The sequence below is a fragment of the Narcine bancroftii genome, chromosome 3 (assembly GCF_036971445.1).
Source record: "Narcine bancroftii isolate sNarBan1 chromosome 3, sNarBan1.hap1, whole genome shotgun sequence".
In the NCBI taxonomy this organism is placed as follows: Eukaryota; Metazoa; Chordata; class Chondrichthyes; order Torpediniformes; family Narcinidae; genus Narcine; species Narcine bancroftii.
The window spans coordinates 51,436,356-51,452,132 of NC_091471.1; the positions used below are offsets into that span (position 1 = coordinate 51,436,356).

Below are 15,777 nucleotides of genomic sequence, written 5' to 3' on the forward strand. Positions count from 1 at the left end.
AGCCATTTTTGTAGTCCCAAGCCCGGGACCTCCACTGACCTGTGGGAGCGGGCCTCTCTCTCCGCGGCGGGCCTCTTCGGACAGGTAAGGCCTTCACCTTCTTCTTCCGATGTCTTTCCTTCTTCTTTTCTTCCTGTTGTTTTTGGTTTTTCTTTCTTCGCTGCCATTTTCTTCACACTTTTACTTCCACTTTGTTTTGGTTTTTAAGTTTGTGCCTTTGCTTTTTCTGTATCTTTTTTAAACTTTTCTGGAGAGGGCTGGAGTTCCCCTACCGGCCACTACTCCATCACGTGACTCCTTTTCTGCCAAGGTTTTTGATGTCATATTAAACATCCACAATCTCTTGAGAAAGTAGAGGTGTTGTTTGTGTGTTGGGTCCAGGACAGACCCTCTGAAATAATGACTACCAGGATCTTATATTTCCTCACCCTCTCTACCTCTGATCTCCCAATGATCACTGGATTGTACACCTCTGGTTTTCCCTTCTGAAAGTCCGCAATGGTCTTGGTGACATTGAGTGCGAGTTTATTGTTAGTACACCATTCAACCAAGTTTGCAATCTCCCTCGTGAATGCTGACTCATTGCCCCATCGATTCAAGTAAAAACACAATGCTGGAGAAACTCAGCAGGTCAAACAGTGTACTTTATACATTTCGGGCTAGAGCCCTTCGTCAAGGTGTCGTTTGGCCTGCTGAGTTTCTTCAACCACGGTGTTTGCAGACTTTCATGTTTTGCCCCACTGATTCAAGCCTCCCAGTCCTTGTAACAGTGTTGCTCTGTCCTATTTTCCTATTCAGGGTGATCAGGACTTATGCACCATACGCTGAGGCTGGGTCTCATCAGTGCCTTGTCCAGTTGCCAAGCTTCTATACTTAATGCTCTGACCCATGAAGGCAAGCATGTCCAGCATTTATCAAGCAAATTAAAATATTGCTTGCTCACAACTGCTGTGCCCAACAGATTCATGACAGATTCCCAAACCTGACAGCTTTTGCATTTCCTATTCAATTGTCGTTAGTGTCAATCAAGTCAGCCCTCAAAAAAAAGAAGCGAACTTCCCTAACTTTGTGGAAGTTTTATTGTTAAAAAGAGTGCAAGAGAACTGCAAAAATAAGGAATTTGCTGGGTGATCCTTTCGTCCTTTCAAAGAGTTGCCCTTCCTGCTGGGGACCAAATACCCTGTATTGACATGATTGTAGAAATTCCATGGAATCTGCCCAATGGCCAGAAACAGGGACGCGGGATGGGTTTGACCGTCGCTTAACCCGATTCGACAGCCATAAATAACCGCAACGGAGAGAAAGGGACGAGAAGTGCATCCAAAACATGCCCCCCCGCCCCTCCCCTCACCTCCCAAGTAACTTTGCAAGCGACGTCCCCGCAAGCGATCCCGAAAGTGCCGCCAAAGTGACCAGCGCCGCTCCAACCACTTGGTCACGTCAGCAACAAAGGCGGTGGAACGCGGCGCCCGCCTCTCGCCAGTGCGCGTTCGGGACGAATGACGTGAACACGCTGGGGGAGTGGGGGGCGGGGGCGAGACAATGGCACGCGCTGCCGTCGCCTTTTCCGCCGCGAGGCACTCGGAGCGGCGTTCCAGGCGGCACTGGCAGCAGGGGGTGGGAAAGTGCGTGCGACTCGGTCCGGTGCAACTCCACACGGATTCCGTTCCCGCGCCGGGATGGGGTGAGTTCCCTTCGCCAATTCACGAACGAGGCGAGGAAGAACTTTTTTTTGTTTGGGGGGGTGGGGGGCATGTTTCGGATGCACTTCTCGTCCCTTTCTCTCCGCTCGTCAATAGAGCGGGCGAGCGAATGAATGGGTTTATTGTTTGGAGCGGCGAAAGTTTCAGTGTCTGCATCGGAGGGGGGTGGGCTGGAGACAGATGGGAGGGGGGATTGGGCTGGAGACAGATGGGAGGGGGGGTGGGCTGGAGACAGATGGAGGGGGGGTGGGCTGGAGACAGATGGAGGGGGGGTGGGCTGGAGACAGATGGAGGGGGGGTGGGCTGGAGACAGATGGAGGGGGGGTGGGCTGGAGACAGATGGGAGGGGGGATTGGGCTGGAGACAGATGGGAGGGGGGGTGTGGGCTGGAGACAGATGGGAGGGGGGATTGGACTGGAGACAGATGGGAGGGGGGGTGGGCTGGAGACAGATGGGAAGGGGGGGTGGGCTGGAGACAGATGGAGGGGGGGTGGGCTGGAGACAGATGGGAGGGGGGGTGGGCTGGAGACAGATGGAGGGGGGGTGGGCTGGAGACAGATGGAGGGGGGGTGGGCTGGAGACAGATGGGAGGGGGGATTGGGCTGGAGACAGATGGGAGGGGGGATTGGGCTGGAGACAGATGGGGGGGTGGGCTGGAGACAGATGGGGGGGTGGGCTGGAGACAGATGGGAAGGGGGGGTGGGCTGGAGACAGATGGGAGGGGGGGTGGGCTGGAGACCGATGGGAGGGGTGTTGAGGACGAGAGAATGAATGGGAGAACTGCACTCCGACTTGCCCGGGACGGGACTTAGTGAAAACTTTATGAACACGGGCCAAAAGTTGCTGGATGAAAAGTTTGAACAAGAAGCGTAAATATGAGCATCTCCACTTGCTTCTTACACGCTGCTTTCTCCTAATGATGTGGATTAATGAGCATCCAAACACCGGTGGGGACAGGAGTCCCTTCTCGAGCAGCGCTGGCCGTCAGAGTGACGGGCATGAGTAGAGAACATCTCTGGGTTGCGGGCGACTTGTGGAAACAAGCGGCATGTTGAAGTTCACTGCCCGATACTGTTGTTCTTTGTATTTGCTTAGACTGGGCTGAGACTTGATTGCTCTGCCGTGACATCGGACGAAAATGAAAAGCTTAAAAGCCAAGTTCAGAAAAAGTGATGTGAGTACTTCTGGGCATCTCCATGACCTCTCTCAAAAAGAACAATAGTTTTGAATTTGTTCAGAAATCTGGGGGAGTTTGACTCCTGAATCCTCTAAGTGAAAACATGCGTTTGCTTCAAATTATTTTTCAGTTATTAACTGAATATATTAAAAGGGGCAAATACAGAAAATGCTCCAGTCGTATCAGTGGGGAGAGAAGCCTTAAGAATTTTGACATGGAGAAAAAATAACTTCTAGTTGGGGGGGGGTCATTGATTCAACTCTTCTCCCTGCTGATCTGCTCTGCACTTCTGGTTTTGTTTCACATTTCCAAGTTTCTTCCATTCTACACCAAAACATTTTATTTTAAAGCTTTTTTTGCACCTTTCTCATCCCTGCAGAACCAAGCCAGTTTTGGGTTTCATACTCCTTCCAGCCATGAAATGGCAGTACCAATCAGATAAGATGTTTCCTCCTCACTGGCCACCCACGCAGGTTGCTTGCACAGCCCACTGCTCCACGTGCTCTACGCCTGTGAGTTAAATGCCATCTACAAATTTGCTGATGACGCTATTGTCGCCAGAATCGTAGATGGCAACAAGGAAGGGCACAGGCTTGAGATAGAGCAGTTGGTTGAGTGGTGTCACAATAAGAACCTTCCATTCAAGGTTAGCAGAACTGATTGTGGACTTCAAGAGGGGGAAATCGGGAGAACACAAACTAGTCTTCATTGAGGGAGTAGTGGAAAGGGTTAAGATCTTCAAATTCTTGGATGTCAACAGTTCTGAAGATCTACCCTGGGGCATTCACGTCGATGCAATCATGAAGGCTCCCCAGCAGCTCTACTTTATTAAGAGTTTGGGGAGGTTTGGTATGTCACCAAAGACTCTTACAACTTTCCACAGATGCACTGTGGAGAGCATCATGCTTAATGTAGAGATGCAGGAAAAGATGACATAGTTGTGAACTCAGCCAGTGGCATCATGGCCATTGGTCTTCACACTATCTAGGACATCTACAAAAGGCAGTGTCTTAAGAAAGCTGCCTCTATCATCAAGGACTCTCCCACAGGCCATGCCTTCTCACTGTTACCATCAGGAAGGAGGTACACAAACCTGAAGATGAACACCCAATGGTACAATAACAGCTTCTTCCCCTCTGCCATCAGGTTTATGAATGGACAATCAACCACAGACCCTACCTCACTTTTCTTTTGTACCTATTTATTTCTATAAAAATGTAATTTATGGCAACTTTGCATCTGTAATGCTGCTGTACAGCAACTTATTTTGTGACAAATGTTTATGATAAATTCTGATTCCGATGGTTTGGGGCACTTAAATTGACTGAGTCTCTCATGTAACTGACTTGTTACTAGCTTGCACAAAGCTATTGATGTAAAAGTTTTCTGTCTCCATATAAATGTCCTTGGCATCTTTATTTTCACCACACTTCAATATTTATTACACTTTTTTATTGTTTTAGAAGTATTGGATCCAATTAACAAGACAATTTGTTGGAGTTGCAGTTAAGAAGCAAGAAATCCTCTTCACTGATTTAAAACTGCCTCAACTTGGGGAATATTTTAGAGGATTAATACATTTCTTAAAATAAAGAATTCTGAGAAAAACATTTTGTCTTGCATAATCTTGCACTTTTTTTTAATGAACGATTATCTGCTTTTTTTTTGCATCTTATTGAAATATTGCCTTTGATACAAATTATTTTCTTGTTATGATTAGCTTAATGGATGTTTTCCTGAGAATCAAAAAATTGTACCTTAGCTTTGTGGTAGAAACTCCTGTCATTGGGGGGGGAAAAAAACAACTCATGCTAACATGATCGAAGCAGAGTTCCTTGTGTATAACAGTTTAAAAACAAATTATTTATCATATTGTCATGACCATTTTGTCACCTTTCCAAAATCTGTTGTGGCTTATTTTAAATGAAAGGGGACAAATCAGAATTCTAAATCCCAAAGTAATTACTGACTCTTGCATGTTACTTCCAGTCCTTGAAAATTGTTGGGCTGAGATTGCACATATGGTCATTCTGATTTCATTTTCCAAAGCAATGTCAATATTTTATATTACTTCATATCCGTTATAAAAGCCGAACCAGAATTTGTCTCGATCTAGAGTTTGTTTTGAATATGTTCACTTTTGTTCTGTTCAAAATAGGCAAGAAATTTGTATTTTTAAATGGTGGGAAGAATGAGGTGGGGAGACTTATTTCACTCAAATAAAGCAAAACTTTGTGTTCTCCACCTGACAGAGGATGACCTCAGTCCTCCACTAGGATGGTCCCTGACTGACTTCACCTCCCTATTGTTATATCAGTGCAGGTGATTGAAAGTTGGCTTAACCCAGAGCATAGCAATCTTGTGCACATTGAACATCTTGCAGGAAATCTAACTCCTGACTTTTTGGCAGGATTTTCATCACAATAGCTTGCACTAAGTATAAAGCTTCCCCAAAAGACTTTTTCAGTAGAGCAGTGGGTTCATTCTGGCTGCTGCTCTTGTTTTCTACTACTTTCATTGCTAACTGCTCATTGCTCTATTGAGGTGGTCCTCCAAAGTGCATACTTGATTAACATTTCTCTTAGCTCATAAAACAGGCATGGGGAATTGATGCATTGCAAGCTGCTTCAATGCAGCCACCCGCTGGCTGTACTAGTGCTGTATTACTCCTTGCAAAGACAGCCTGCCAGGGGTACCTGGCTGCACTTCTGCTGCGTCTCAGTGGTCTTTGGCCCCTATAATATGTGGGGACATCCTCCAGATCCTCTTGGTGTCTTTTGACCCCTGTGATCATCATTCCAACCCCCCCGCCGGCTTCATTGCAGCAAAAACATTCTACTCTCTCTGGAAGTCTATCCTTTAAATATCATGGTTGCAGCTGCTGGAACTTGCAATAGAACAAAATACATCCACTGACCTACTAGGGTGTAATACAGTGAAGGCCAACAAAGCTATAAAGGGACACTTGCAATTGAAGTTCGTGATATTTAGGAGACGGTGACAGATCAGCACCATGTCAATGTTGTCAAATTTTGAAGCTTTCCTGAATATTACAATAGATGGGTTTGTAGTTGATTACTCATTGTTTCTGTATTTTTGAGCCCTTTCAAAGGAAATACAAGTTTTAAATCAAGATGTAAAATTTTTTTTTGTTTACATCATTTTAATTTCTAGATTCATATTTTATTAAAATTATACAATTTGTAAGTGAATTTATACACTGTAGTCCTGTGCATGGCCGCACTTGGGAGTTATTATCTCTGTTCCAATTTATTTGGTATGAAAACAAAGATTGGCAATAGGACAGAGAAATTCAAAGCTTGGCATACACAAATGTAGATCCTTGAATATAGCCAACAGGTAGAGTGGAGTTTTTTCCAAACCTTGAAGAATTGAAAGGGCATACTACAATTTGAGAAAAAGCAAGTTACTCTACAGATTAATGTGCACAATTCTCACCATGTTAAAGCAAGAGCCCTAGTATTACAGAGAGCATAGAGGACATTTAAGGGACTGGGATAGTTTATTTTACCAATGAAGAAAGATTAGAATAACCTGGGATTGCTTTTTTTTAAATGGAGATGGCCAAGTGGAAAATTTTTGTTGAGGTCTTTACAATTGAGAAGTCTAAATAGATGATGTACAAGAGGTATAGTTTAGAAAAGTCAATAGCCAAAGGATAATTTTAAAAAAAAAGATAGAATGATTAAAAATAGGATCTGGTATTCACTGGCTATAAAGTTGGTAAAAGCAGAAACTTTGTATCATCTTTAGAGAGAACCTAACCGACAAGGCTACAGGCAAAGAGTTGCAAGGTGGAAGTAGGCGATAACACTTCAGTCTGTATGTCCACATTTGGGTTAAAAGGTTAACAAAGGCTCCCAAGTTGACTGACCATTCCTCACTGATGCTGCCTGAGCCACTGAGTCCCTCCAGCTTGTATAGAAGGCTGTGGATCAAGTGGTATACTTGATCGATCATGTGGACAAAGACCACAATGGTTGTTTTTGTGTTCTATGGCTGTATGCATTTAGAGGTAAGTGCCATTCAGGAAACAAACATTTTGATTTAGCTGACTTGCTTTTTGTGCCTAACCTTTATGCCTAATTTTTTTAAATTCTGGTTTGGTATTTTTTGGTAATATTTCTTATCCTTTTAACTGGACATCCTCTCACAAATGAAAACTGTTTTATGCCCCATTGCTTAGTGAGTATTTACCCTTTATACCATAATTGCACACACACTAGCCTCCATAGAATAGTTGGCATTTAGTGGCATGTTTACATGTTTCAGTAAAATGTATGGGAAAAGCGAACCCTACATAATGCACTTGTGCAACATGATGAATTTATTCCTTATTAAAATTTGGTTAATTTTCTTGTGAAAGAAAGTATTCACTGGCCATTGATTATGTGTATTGTGCTATTTATTTAATTTACTGAAATATATCTTTGGAATCTTGAGTTGATTTTAAATTTAAAAAATTGAACTATTATCTTTGGACATCGCTAGAACAGGTACAGCTATTTATTTTAGAGTATTAATAATTGTTTGGCAAACTGGGACACATCTGGAGTGGATGATGAAGGAAAAAAAAATTGTGATCCAAGCTGCTACATTGCTTTAATTGTTTTTTTAAATATATAATTGGCAAAGTGATGTTTTGATGCTTTTTCTCCTTTATAAGAAACCAATTTGACTGTTCTGCATCCTTTTATAGTATTTGTGGAGATGATTCCTGTGGCTGGAATATCCAGAACTGGAAAATGATGATAAGGGTTCAGCCATTTATGGCAGAAGTGAGCTTCACCCAGAGGGTAGTGAACCTTTGGAATTTTCCACCCAGGATGGCGATGGAAATTAACTGTTCATTTTGGGGGACTGATAGCTTTAAAGATATTCAGGGAGGTGAGGGATAGTGAGAAAGATAGCACTTGGGGAAAATCAGCCACAGACCTCCAATGGAGCAGTTACGGTGGGAATGACAGAATGGCCTACTCTTGTTTTTACTTGAACTCTGATTTTTCTGACTGGAAGTTAATTTTTTTCGTTGCAGTGATGAGAATAGTTTGCAACCGTCATAGGATCGACGTGAAATAATGCTAGCGATGGTGTGTAAATGAAGCAGGATGACATTGTTTAATAATTTCTATCATTTTTCACTCCCCGATTGACTTGGCTACAGTGACGTAATATTAGTGGTAGAATTAGTCCATTATATTGTTCCATGACCAGATCGCATGTTCAAATCAGCTAAACTTGTGATATTGTTTTGCAACTCTTCCCTTCTTCCTATGGCCTTGCACGCTTGCAGATGTAGCATTTTCTGTGTGAACTCCACCTGGCAGGTCACATGTGGATCAATAAAAGTTGGAGAATGCTTAGATCAGCCTTTCTTCCTTATCACTCCAGCATGTTGGCTCACTCACACAAAGATTTTACTTATTTATTTACCACAATGGCTCCAGCAGTACAATCCTATTTGTCTTCAGTTTATTATATCTGCACATGAACTCCAAAATAAAGCTCTTTAGTTTATTTGCCACTTCACTACACAAAGAAGTTTAGAGTTCATTTAACCTAACACCACATCTCTGGTGCAGCTCCCAGTGAAAACTTGCAAAGACATTTTTGCAAAATGAACAGACAGCACTTGAGGTGCAGTCTGAATCCAAGTTTCTTGAACTGTCAGGCAGCAAAACTAACAGCTGCACTTCTGCTATCCTTTTGATATTCAAACCATAACAGAAGAAGGTTGGCTTTTGGGTTCAATAAAAGTACCCAGGAATGATTTCCATCCAATTACCATATTTATTATAATGCTCTTATTATTATTGGTGCTGCCTCTTCTGTATTTTTCTCCAGCACCATTAAACATTTAATTTGCCTCTGTTCTCTCTCTCTTAAAATCTTGTTGCTTAAACACAATGTTAATCTCTTCAAAGTGACATCCTGACTTCCTCTTCCCTTCTGCACTTTGACTTGTAATCCACTGATTGCACTTGCATCTCAACCTCCCGAAGTGAAGTAGATCATTGATAAGAGACTGCGCAGACCAAATGGAACAATCCCACAATATTGGTGGGGTGGGGGGTGGGGGGGGGGGGGGGGGTAGGCATAAGAGAACATTGGTTATGTATCTTTATCTTTGCTATATAAAGTACACAGTTTGACCTGAGTTTCTCCAGCAGTTTTTAGTCCCACAATACTGTTTCGTTTTAAAACTTGTGCTTGATATTTACCCATGCTCCATGATTGTCATGGGGTGTGGGTCAAAATGACTGATGTTAAACTGTTAATATTGAGGAATGATCTTTGGTTAATGAATAAACTGCTGCACTTTAAAATATGGTTGGAGAATTTAGCCGTGTGTGGCATAAGTAAAACTTGAGTAAATTTGGATAAAGTTATCTGATTGCTTTACCATTGTGTTTTCGATTATTGTATGATAAGGCAGCAATATAAAACTGAGATTTTTGGCATTGCCTAACTTTGTTCTCATTATTCTGTGCATATCTGAGTAATTTTCTTGTGAAGTTGTATTTTCTAAAATTATATGGACAAGGAAATTTGATTTTTTTTCTTGCATATCTAACTTTGCTTCCAAGAGTGATGCTTTTTTGCTGTTTACAACATTCACACCAAATTAATCTTGTTTTAATTACAGGTAGCTTTTCTCTCAACTTGCTTATCTGATTGTGACAGATTGATTATTTTGTGCTGTGTCATTTAATTTAAACATTATTGCTTTAAATTAAAGCCATGGATTTCAAATCAAGAACATTAGAAATGGGTTCTGAGGGAGGTCATCTGGCTCTGTTGAGACTGCCCTCTCTCTTATCAAGATTCTGGCTATCTTTTACTTGAGTGCCATTTTCCCGAACTATTCCAGCACTGCACTCTTCGCTTAATCTTTGCAGATTCAGGATCTTCATCTCATTCCTAACCTGGCTCAACCCTAGTCTCATTTTCTTGCCATTTTATTGCAGGTTTTTAAAATTCCATTCTGAATGTTTTTTGCTGTCCTTGAAGTTTTACTAAATGCGTCATTAGCCCCTTTTACACAGAGATCCTGCTGTAAAGAAGACCTATTATTAAGACTGCTTTGCTTTTTTTTTTAAATACACGGAACCAAACAATTCCGGCATAATGCTGCCCCGGTGTGTCATTTTATGAAGCATGCCAGCATTCTGGAAGCAAAAGAGGCACGACGAGTAGCACAATAAGCATCGGTGTCTAGTGTGACAGTTTGCCCTTTTTACACAGACGTTGATTCAGCGCTGTGACTACCTCCACTGCCGGCTTAAAAGCGGGACTACAATGACACCCCCCCCCCCTCGCCATTCCGTGTTTGTACTTTTTACACAGAAAGGTGTGGCGCAGTATTCTTACCTTGAATAGGCTGTGTAAAAGGGGCTATAATCTCTTGTTCATCACCCAAATCTTTGCAACTGCCTAAAGTATTCAGTAGCAAAATTATTTCATTTTTAGAAGTGCTTGATGTTTACCCACTCAGTGGCACTAAAATTTGCAAAGCAAACATAAAAAGAGGCAAAACCATGAATGATCAGTTTTCTCTGTCCATGGATGCTACATGACTGACTGAGCTTCTCAAGCACTTTTGTGTCATACCTGCTGCAGGATTTTTGTCTTTGACCTGCTATTGTGGACATAATGTGTGTACGGCTACTCTAATTTAGTCACATTCCCAGGCTATTGATAATAGCATTGAATGTCTTGGGGTAATAACTGGGTTTTATCTTGTTGGATATGGCTATTGCCTGGCACTTGAGTGATCCAAACATTACTTGACATCTCTCAGACCAGGCCTGGATATTGTCAAGGTTGTGAACTGCTTCACTATCTCAGGAATCCCAAATAGTGTCAAGCATTGGGCAATCATCAGAAAACATTACTACTTCTCACCTTGCAATTGAAAGAAGGCTGTGGATGAAGTGGCTGAGGATGGTTAGGTCTGGGACATTTTCCTGAGGAAACTTTCCAGAGATGTCTTTTCGTTGAGATGATTAGTCTCTAACCTCCACAATCATTTTTCTTTTTGTCAAGCATGATTCGAACCAGTCAGTGGTTTTTTTTCTTTTATTCTCCTGACTCCAGTTTATTTGGGGTTCCTTGATGGTCTACTTGATCAAATGCTGCCTTAATGTCAAAGGCAATTATTCTCACTTCATCTCTAGAATTCAACTCTTTTGTCTATGTTTGGACCAAGGCTTTATTGAGGTCAGAAAATAATTGATTTTTGGCAGAACCCAAACTGAACTTTTGTGAACAGGTTGTACACATCTAGACTGAGAACCAACCAAAAATGGATCTTTACTATCTGTAGTGTATCACATGGCACAACTTGGTTATCTTTGCCTTTAGTTGGCTGCATGCTTTTTAAATTTTTTAAAAATTAGACATGCAGCACGGTGACAGGCCCTTTCGGCCCTCATGTCCCTGCTGCCTAATTATGCCCAATTAACCTACAACCCCCTGTACGTTTTGAGAGGTGGGTGGAAACTGGAGCCCCTGGGGAAAACCCATGCAGATACAGGGAGAACATACAAACACCTTGCAGTGCGGAAATCAAGATTCGCTCCCGATTGCTCAAGCTATAACAGTTTTGCATTAACTGGGCTACCCCATATAGAAACATGGAATATGAGCCAAAAATTAATTTAACCAGGCAATGAATGTGGAAAGCAGTACTTGCAATCTTTGCCTCAGACCTTGCTTTTGTGGTGGCAGGTTTTGTTGGCTTTTATTTTTTGTGATCCTAGTTACCTACAAAGAGCAAGTTTTGCTAGGCTGACATATTTCTCTACAGTACTGAGCCCAAAATGAGATTTGCTGTGTTGTTGGATGTGGGCTTCATGTGTATAGCAATATTATGTTTATTACTGACTGTTTCTTCCTATTTTGAGAAAGTTAAGTCCTTAACCTAAGGTGATTTTTTTTTTTAATCCCCCTGGCATTAATTTTCCAATGTAATGTACTCCAACATGCAAAATTTATCTCAGTCTTGATTTTCAACCTCTTATCTAAAAAAAAATAACAGTATGTGGAAATTGGACCCTGTTGTGTTTGAGTTCATTGTGGAGTTTGCATGTGAATACCATTTTGGGTAAGTTAGATCATGTTAGCTATCACTTCTCGGTTGATTAATGAGCATTGCAAAATTGGCCTGGGTACTTCTTGGCAAGATTCATCTTGGTATAGCTGACTTGTAATGGAGCCAATAACCTGACAGGATTGTGCAGCACATTCCCTTCACTGCCAGTTTGAAAATGAAACTTTTAGAGCAATCTTTTGACTATTGCCAATAGCTTATTATAAACATCCAAAAGTAGATCACACTAATAAAGATTCCACTCATACTGATAGCCTGCACACAGCATGCTCACTTTTCAATGGCTGGCTCCCTTCACTATGCCTTTTTCTTTAAAATAATTTGTGAATGGGATTGTGTGACATTGTTTTCTGGGAGTACTTTGCCACACACATTTGGAATGTTATCAGACACCATGGGCTTCTCCTTGCCACCATGGTAGCCTTGAATGCTCTTGCACTATGGAAAATTATAATTTGAGAGCTAAATCATTTACCAGCAGTCAGCATGACAGTTCCAAGGCAGCTTATGTTGAGATATGCACAAGTAATATTTTCGACATAAAAAATACAAAGGCACCTTTTTAAATTGGCACCTTCACTGTATTTGAACTTTTTTCATGGTTGCCTATTTGGTTGCAGGGCTTGGAGGCCTGATGTATGAAAGAAGAGTGAACTTTAGTTTTTTGGTAAAAGTCTTTTGTAACCTGATTCCTCTTAAAAATGATACTGTGCAGCTAACACTCAGGCCATCCTCGCCTTGTGACCTGTGATCTCAAAGACAGCTTTGTATTCCTGAACTACTCTGGATGTGAAGGTTTAGGTATTTGGGACCATTCAAGGCTATGGATGCTGCCCAACTTTGTCACAATTGAAGTACTTCTTTTGACTGCACTAAGGAAGATAAAGTCTAGACAAAAACAGGAAATATTTAAAAAAAAAACATTAGATGTACTGCACAGTAACAGGCCCTTCCATCCCAAGAGCCTGTGCAGCCCAAATTCCCCAATTAACTTACACTGTACGTTTTGAAAGGTGGGAAGAAACTGAAGCATCAAGGAAACCCAAGCAGATACAGGGAGAACCTACAGTCTGTGCTGGATTCTAATCTGGGTCACTGAAGCTTAAATAGCATTGCACTAACCACTATCTTGTGGCCCATTGCTGTTCCAATGGGCTACCAGGCAGAATAGGTAATATCAATTGCCTGCAATTCAGGTTTTCCGAAAGTGCAAGAGTTTATTTCTTGTAGCGACCTCCCTGAAAATCACCAGCTAGCACTGGAGTGCTTCTGTGCCCTTTGTACTAAGAACATGCCTTCCACAGACGACCTTCTTTCTTGTACTCATCCAAATCTCTCTGACACTTGGGAACATGCTTGATTTACCTCACAGTATTAGTGCACATTCATGTATTAAGTAGCAACATTTTCCTACAACTGAAAGAGTGATGCTCGTTCTGTGGTATGTAATATTAACTGCAGAGATGAGCCTTTTGCAAAGCTAAATTCCAGTAGTTGTCAGAACTTGCAGCAGATCAAAACAATAGTATATCCTGTTGAGGTTTCATACAGAAGTCCTGACCATGGAAAACTTGTATTATCATATCCCATAGTGGAAAGCAGTTTGATTACTTCTAAGTTTAGGGTTTTCTGTTAATTTTATCATCAACAAGAATTTAATTCCTGTAAGATTCTTTAGATTGCTGAAAGATTTGGAATGATGAAGGAAGTACGTGATTTAAAAAAAAAATTTCAAAGTTGTAATTAATATTGTGGGGCACATTTGTGGCATTAGGGAGAATAAGATAAGGTGACAGAAATTAGATACTTGGGTGTTTTTTGTGTGACTATAGTTTAGGATAAATAAAGCTGCATGTATTATGCTCGTGCTTCATTGCTATTCTGATCTGTCAAAATGTGTGTTGTAAGAAGAGAGTCTAAGGAAGCTGGAATTTTCTGGTTCATTCTCTAGTGTAAGAATTAAATGTATTAATCCAGCTAAATAACAGAGCAAATGCTCATCATTTACCAATACAGCACAGGTAAATCTTTCTACTTTGTAAATGGTTTTGGAGACAAATAATAAGGATTAGGTGTTTGAATTTTGAAAGTTGGGAAGGTAACTTAGTTTTAATTCATTTTGGGGATCTGAAAATTGTTGAAAGACCAACATTTATTTTCCATCCTGAATTGACCTTCATAAGGAGGTGGTGGTGAGGCATCTTCTTGAATGGCTTGCAGCCCTTCAAGTGAAGATACTTCCATAAAGCAGTTGGATATGTAGTTCCAGAATTTAAACCAAGCAACAATGGTTAAAAAAAAACAAAACGATATTTCTAAATTAGGATGCTGTGACTTTAAAGGAACATAAAACTGATGAGGTTCTCAGCTGCCACCTTTCTTTGTGGTAGGTTGTGGGTTTAGGTGGTGCTTATTTTGTAAATGGTGTAGCAATTTATTTGGTTGTGAAAGGAATCATTGTTATGGGCTTTGGATGGAGTACCATTTGAATGTGCTACTTTGTCCTGGTTGATGTGGAACTTGAGTGTTGTTGGAGCTGGATCATCGAAGCAAAATGGAAAGTATTCCATTATTTCCCCCACATACTTTGCAAAGATGTTGAAAGGCTTTGGGTTGGTAGGAGGGAAGTTGCTCACTTTAAGATTCTGTATTGAAATTGCTTTTGTGGCCATGGTATAAATGTCACTAACTCATTTGTTTTTGGTCATTGATGATTGAGGTTTGGTTCTGGGGACTTGTGATGGTAATGATATTGTATGTCAGGGATAGGTGGTGAAACACATTTACTTCCACTTGTCAGCCTATGGCTGAATATTTTCCTGGTCTTGGTGCACGCAGGTGCGAACTGCTTCATCTGCTGAGGGACTGTGAATAGTACTGAATAGTCTTCAGGGTCATCGAATATCGACATTGCTGACTTTTGGTTGGAAGGTAATTGAGGCAGCTGGAGAACGCTGAGCCTAGGCCACTGCTCTTGTAGTTATGTTTCTGAGTAGGATGATTAACCTCGAATAAACAATGTCAAAAGATATTTCTGATCATAAAATGCATCTTCTTTCTGGCTTTTTGTTGTATACTGTCCAAACTAGTTCCCAGAAGACGTCCCATTAGTTCTACCACCCCTCCTCCTTTCTTGGCTGTATCCCTGGAACTTAAACAAAGCAGTTCTCTTAAACATGCTTCTCAACTTCCCATTCATTCTTTTTGTTTTTGCTGTACTCCTAGGGGTAATTTATAGAATGGAATTAATGTACGTCTTTGGGATATGGGAGGAAATCAATGTAGGCTCTTATCATCACAAAGGCAGCACTTCAGCTCAAAATTAAAACTGAGTCCCTGGAGCAGGCAGTAACATTAATTACTGCTGTTTAAAAAAAAATCGATTTTATTATGCCATAGTTGCATTTGACTTCAAAACCTTCTAAATTGCTGGTTAATGAACTCACCCTGACAATATTTTATAATTTTGATGATAGATTGCACTTCATTTTAGGAGCTACTATTTTGTGTATAGTTTAGTCATTTTGGGCATATTTAGTACAAACCTCAGCGCTTGACGTCCTGTTTTGCGGAAACTGCCAAAATGTTTAGCCTGGAAGTCAGCCTGAAGAAAACGGAGGTCCTCCATCAGCCAGCTCCCCCACCATGACTACCAGACCCCCACATCTCCATCGGGGACACAAAACTCAAAACGGTCAACCAGTTTACCTATCTTGGCTGCACCATTTCATCGGATGCAAGGATCGACAACGAGATAGACAACA

The 15,777-nt window shown here is 41.3% G+C and overlaps 1 protein-coding gene and 1 long non-coding RNA gene across 4 annotated transcripts in view; one reads left to right on the plus strand and one right to left on the minus strand.

Annotated features, from left to right (window-relative positions):
• Nucleotides 1-1,479, minus strand: part of LOC138757162 (uncharacterized) — a 95,061-nt gene extending 93,582 nt beyond the window's left edge. Inside the window, exon 1 of the long non-coding RNA XR_011353383.1 lies at nucleotides 1,352-1,479. This is a non-coding gene — a long non-coding RNA (uncharacterized lncRNA). The remainder of the gene's footprint in view (nucleotides 1-1,351) is intronic.
• A 98-nt stretch (nucleotides 1,480-1,577) lies between these two features.
• The window catches only part of rai14 (retinoic acid induced 14), a 255,675-nt gene continuing 241,475 nt past the window's right edge, over nucleotides 1,578-15,777 (plus strand). For all 3 annotated transcript variants that reach the window (XM_069924041.1, XM_069924042.1, XM_069924044.1), the window contains exons 1-2: nucleotides 1,578-1,684; nucleotides 2,799-2,877. In XM_069924041.1, the coding sequence (XP_069780142.1) occupies nucleotides 2,842-2,877 (36 nt within the window). In that variant the 5' untranslated portion in view covers nucleotides 1,578-1,684; nucleotides 2,799-2,841. The remainder of the gene's footprint in view (nucleotides 1,685-2,798; nucleotides 2,878-15,777) is intronic.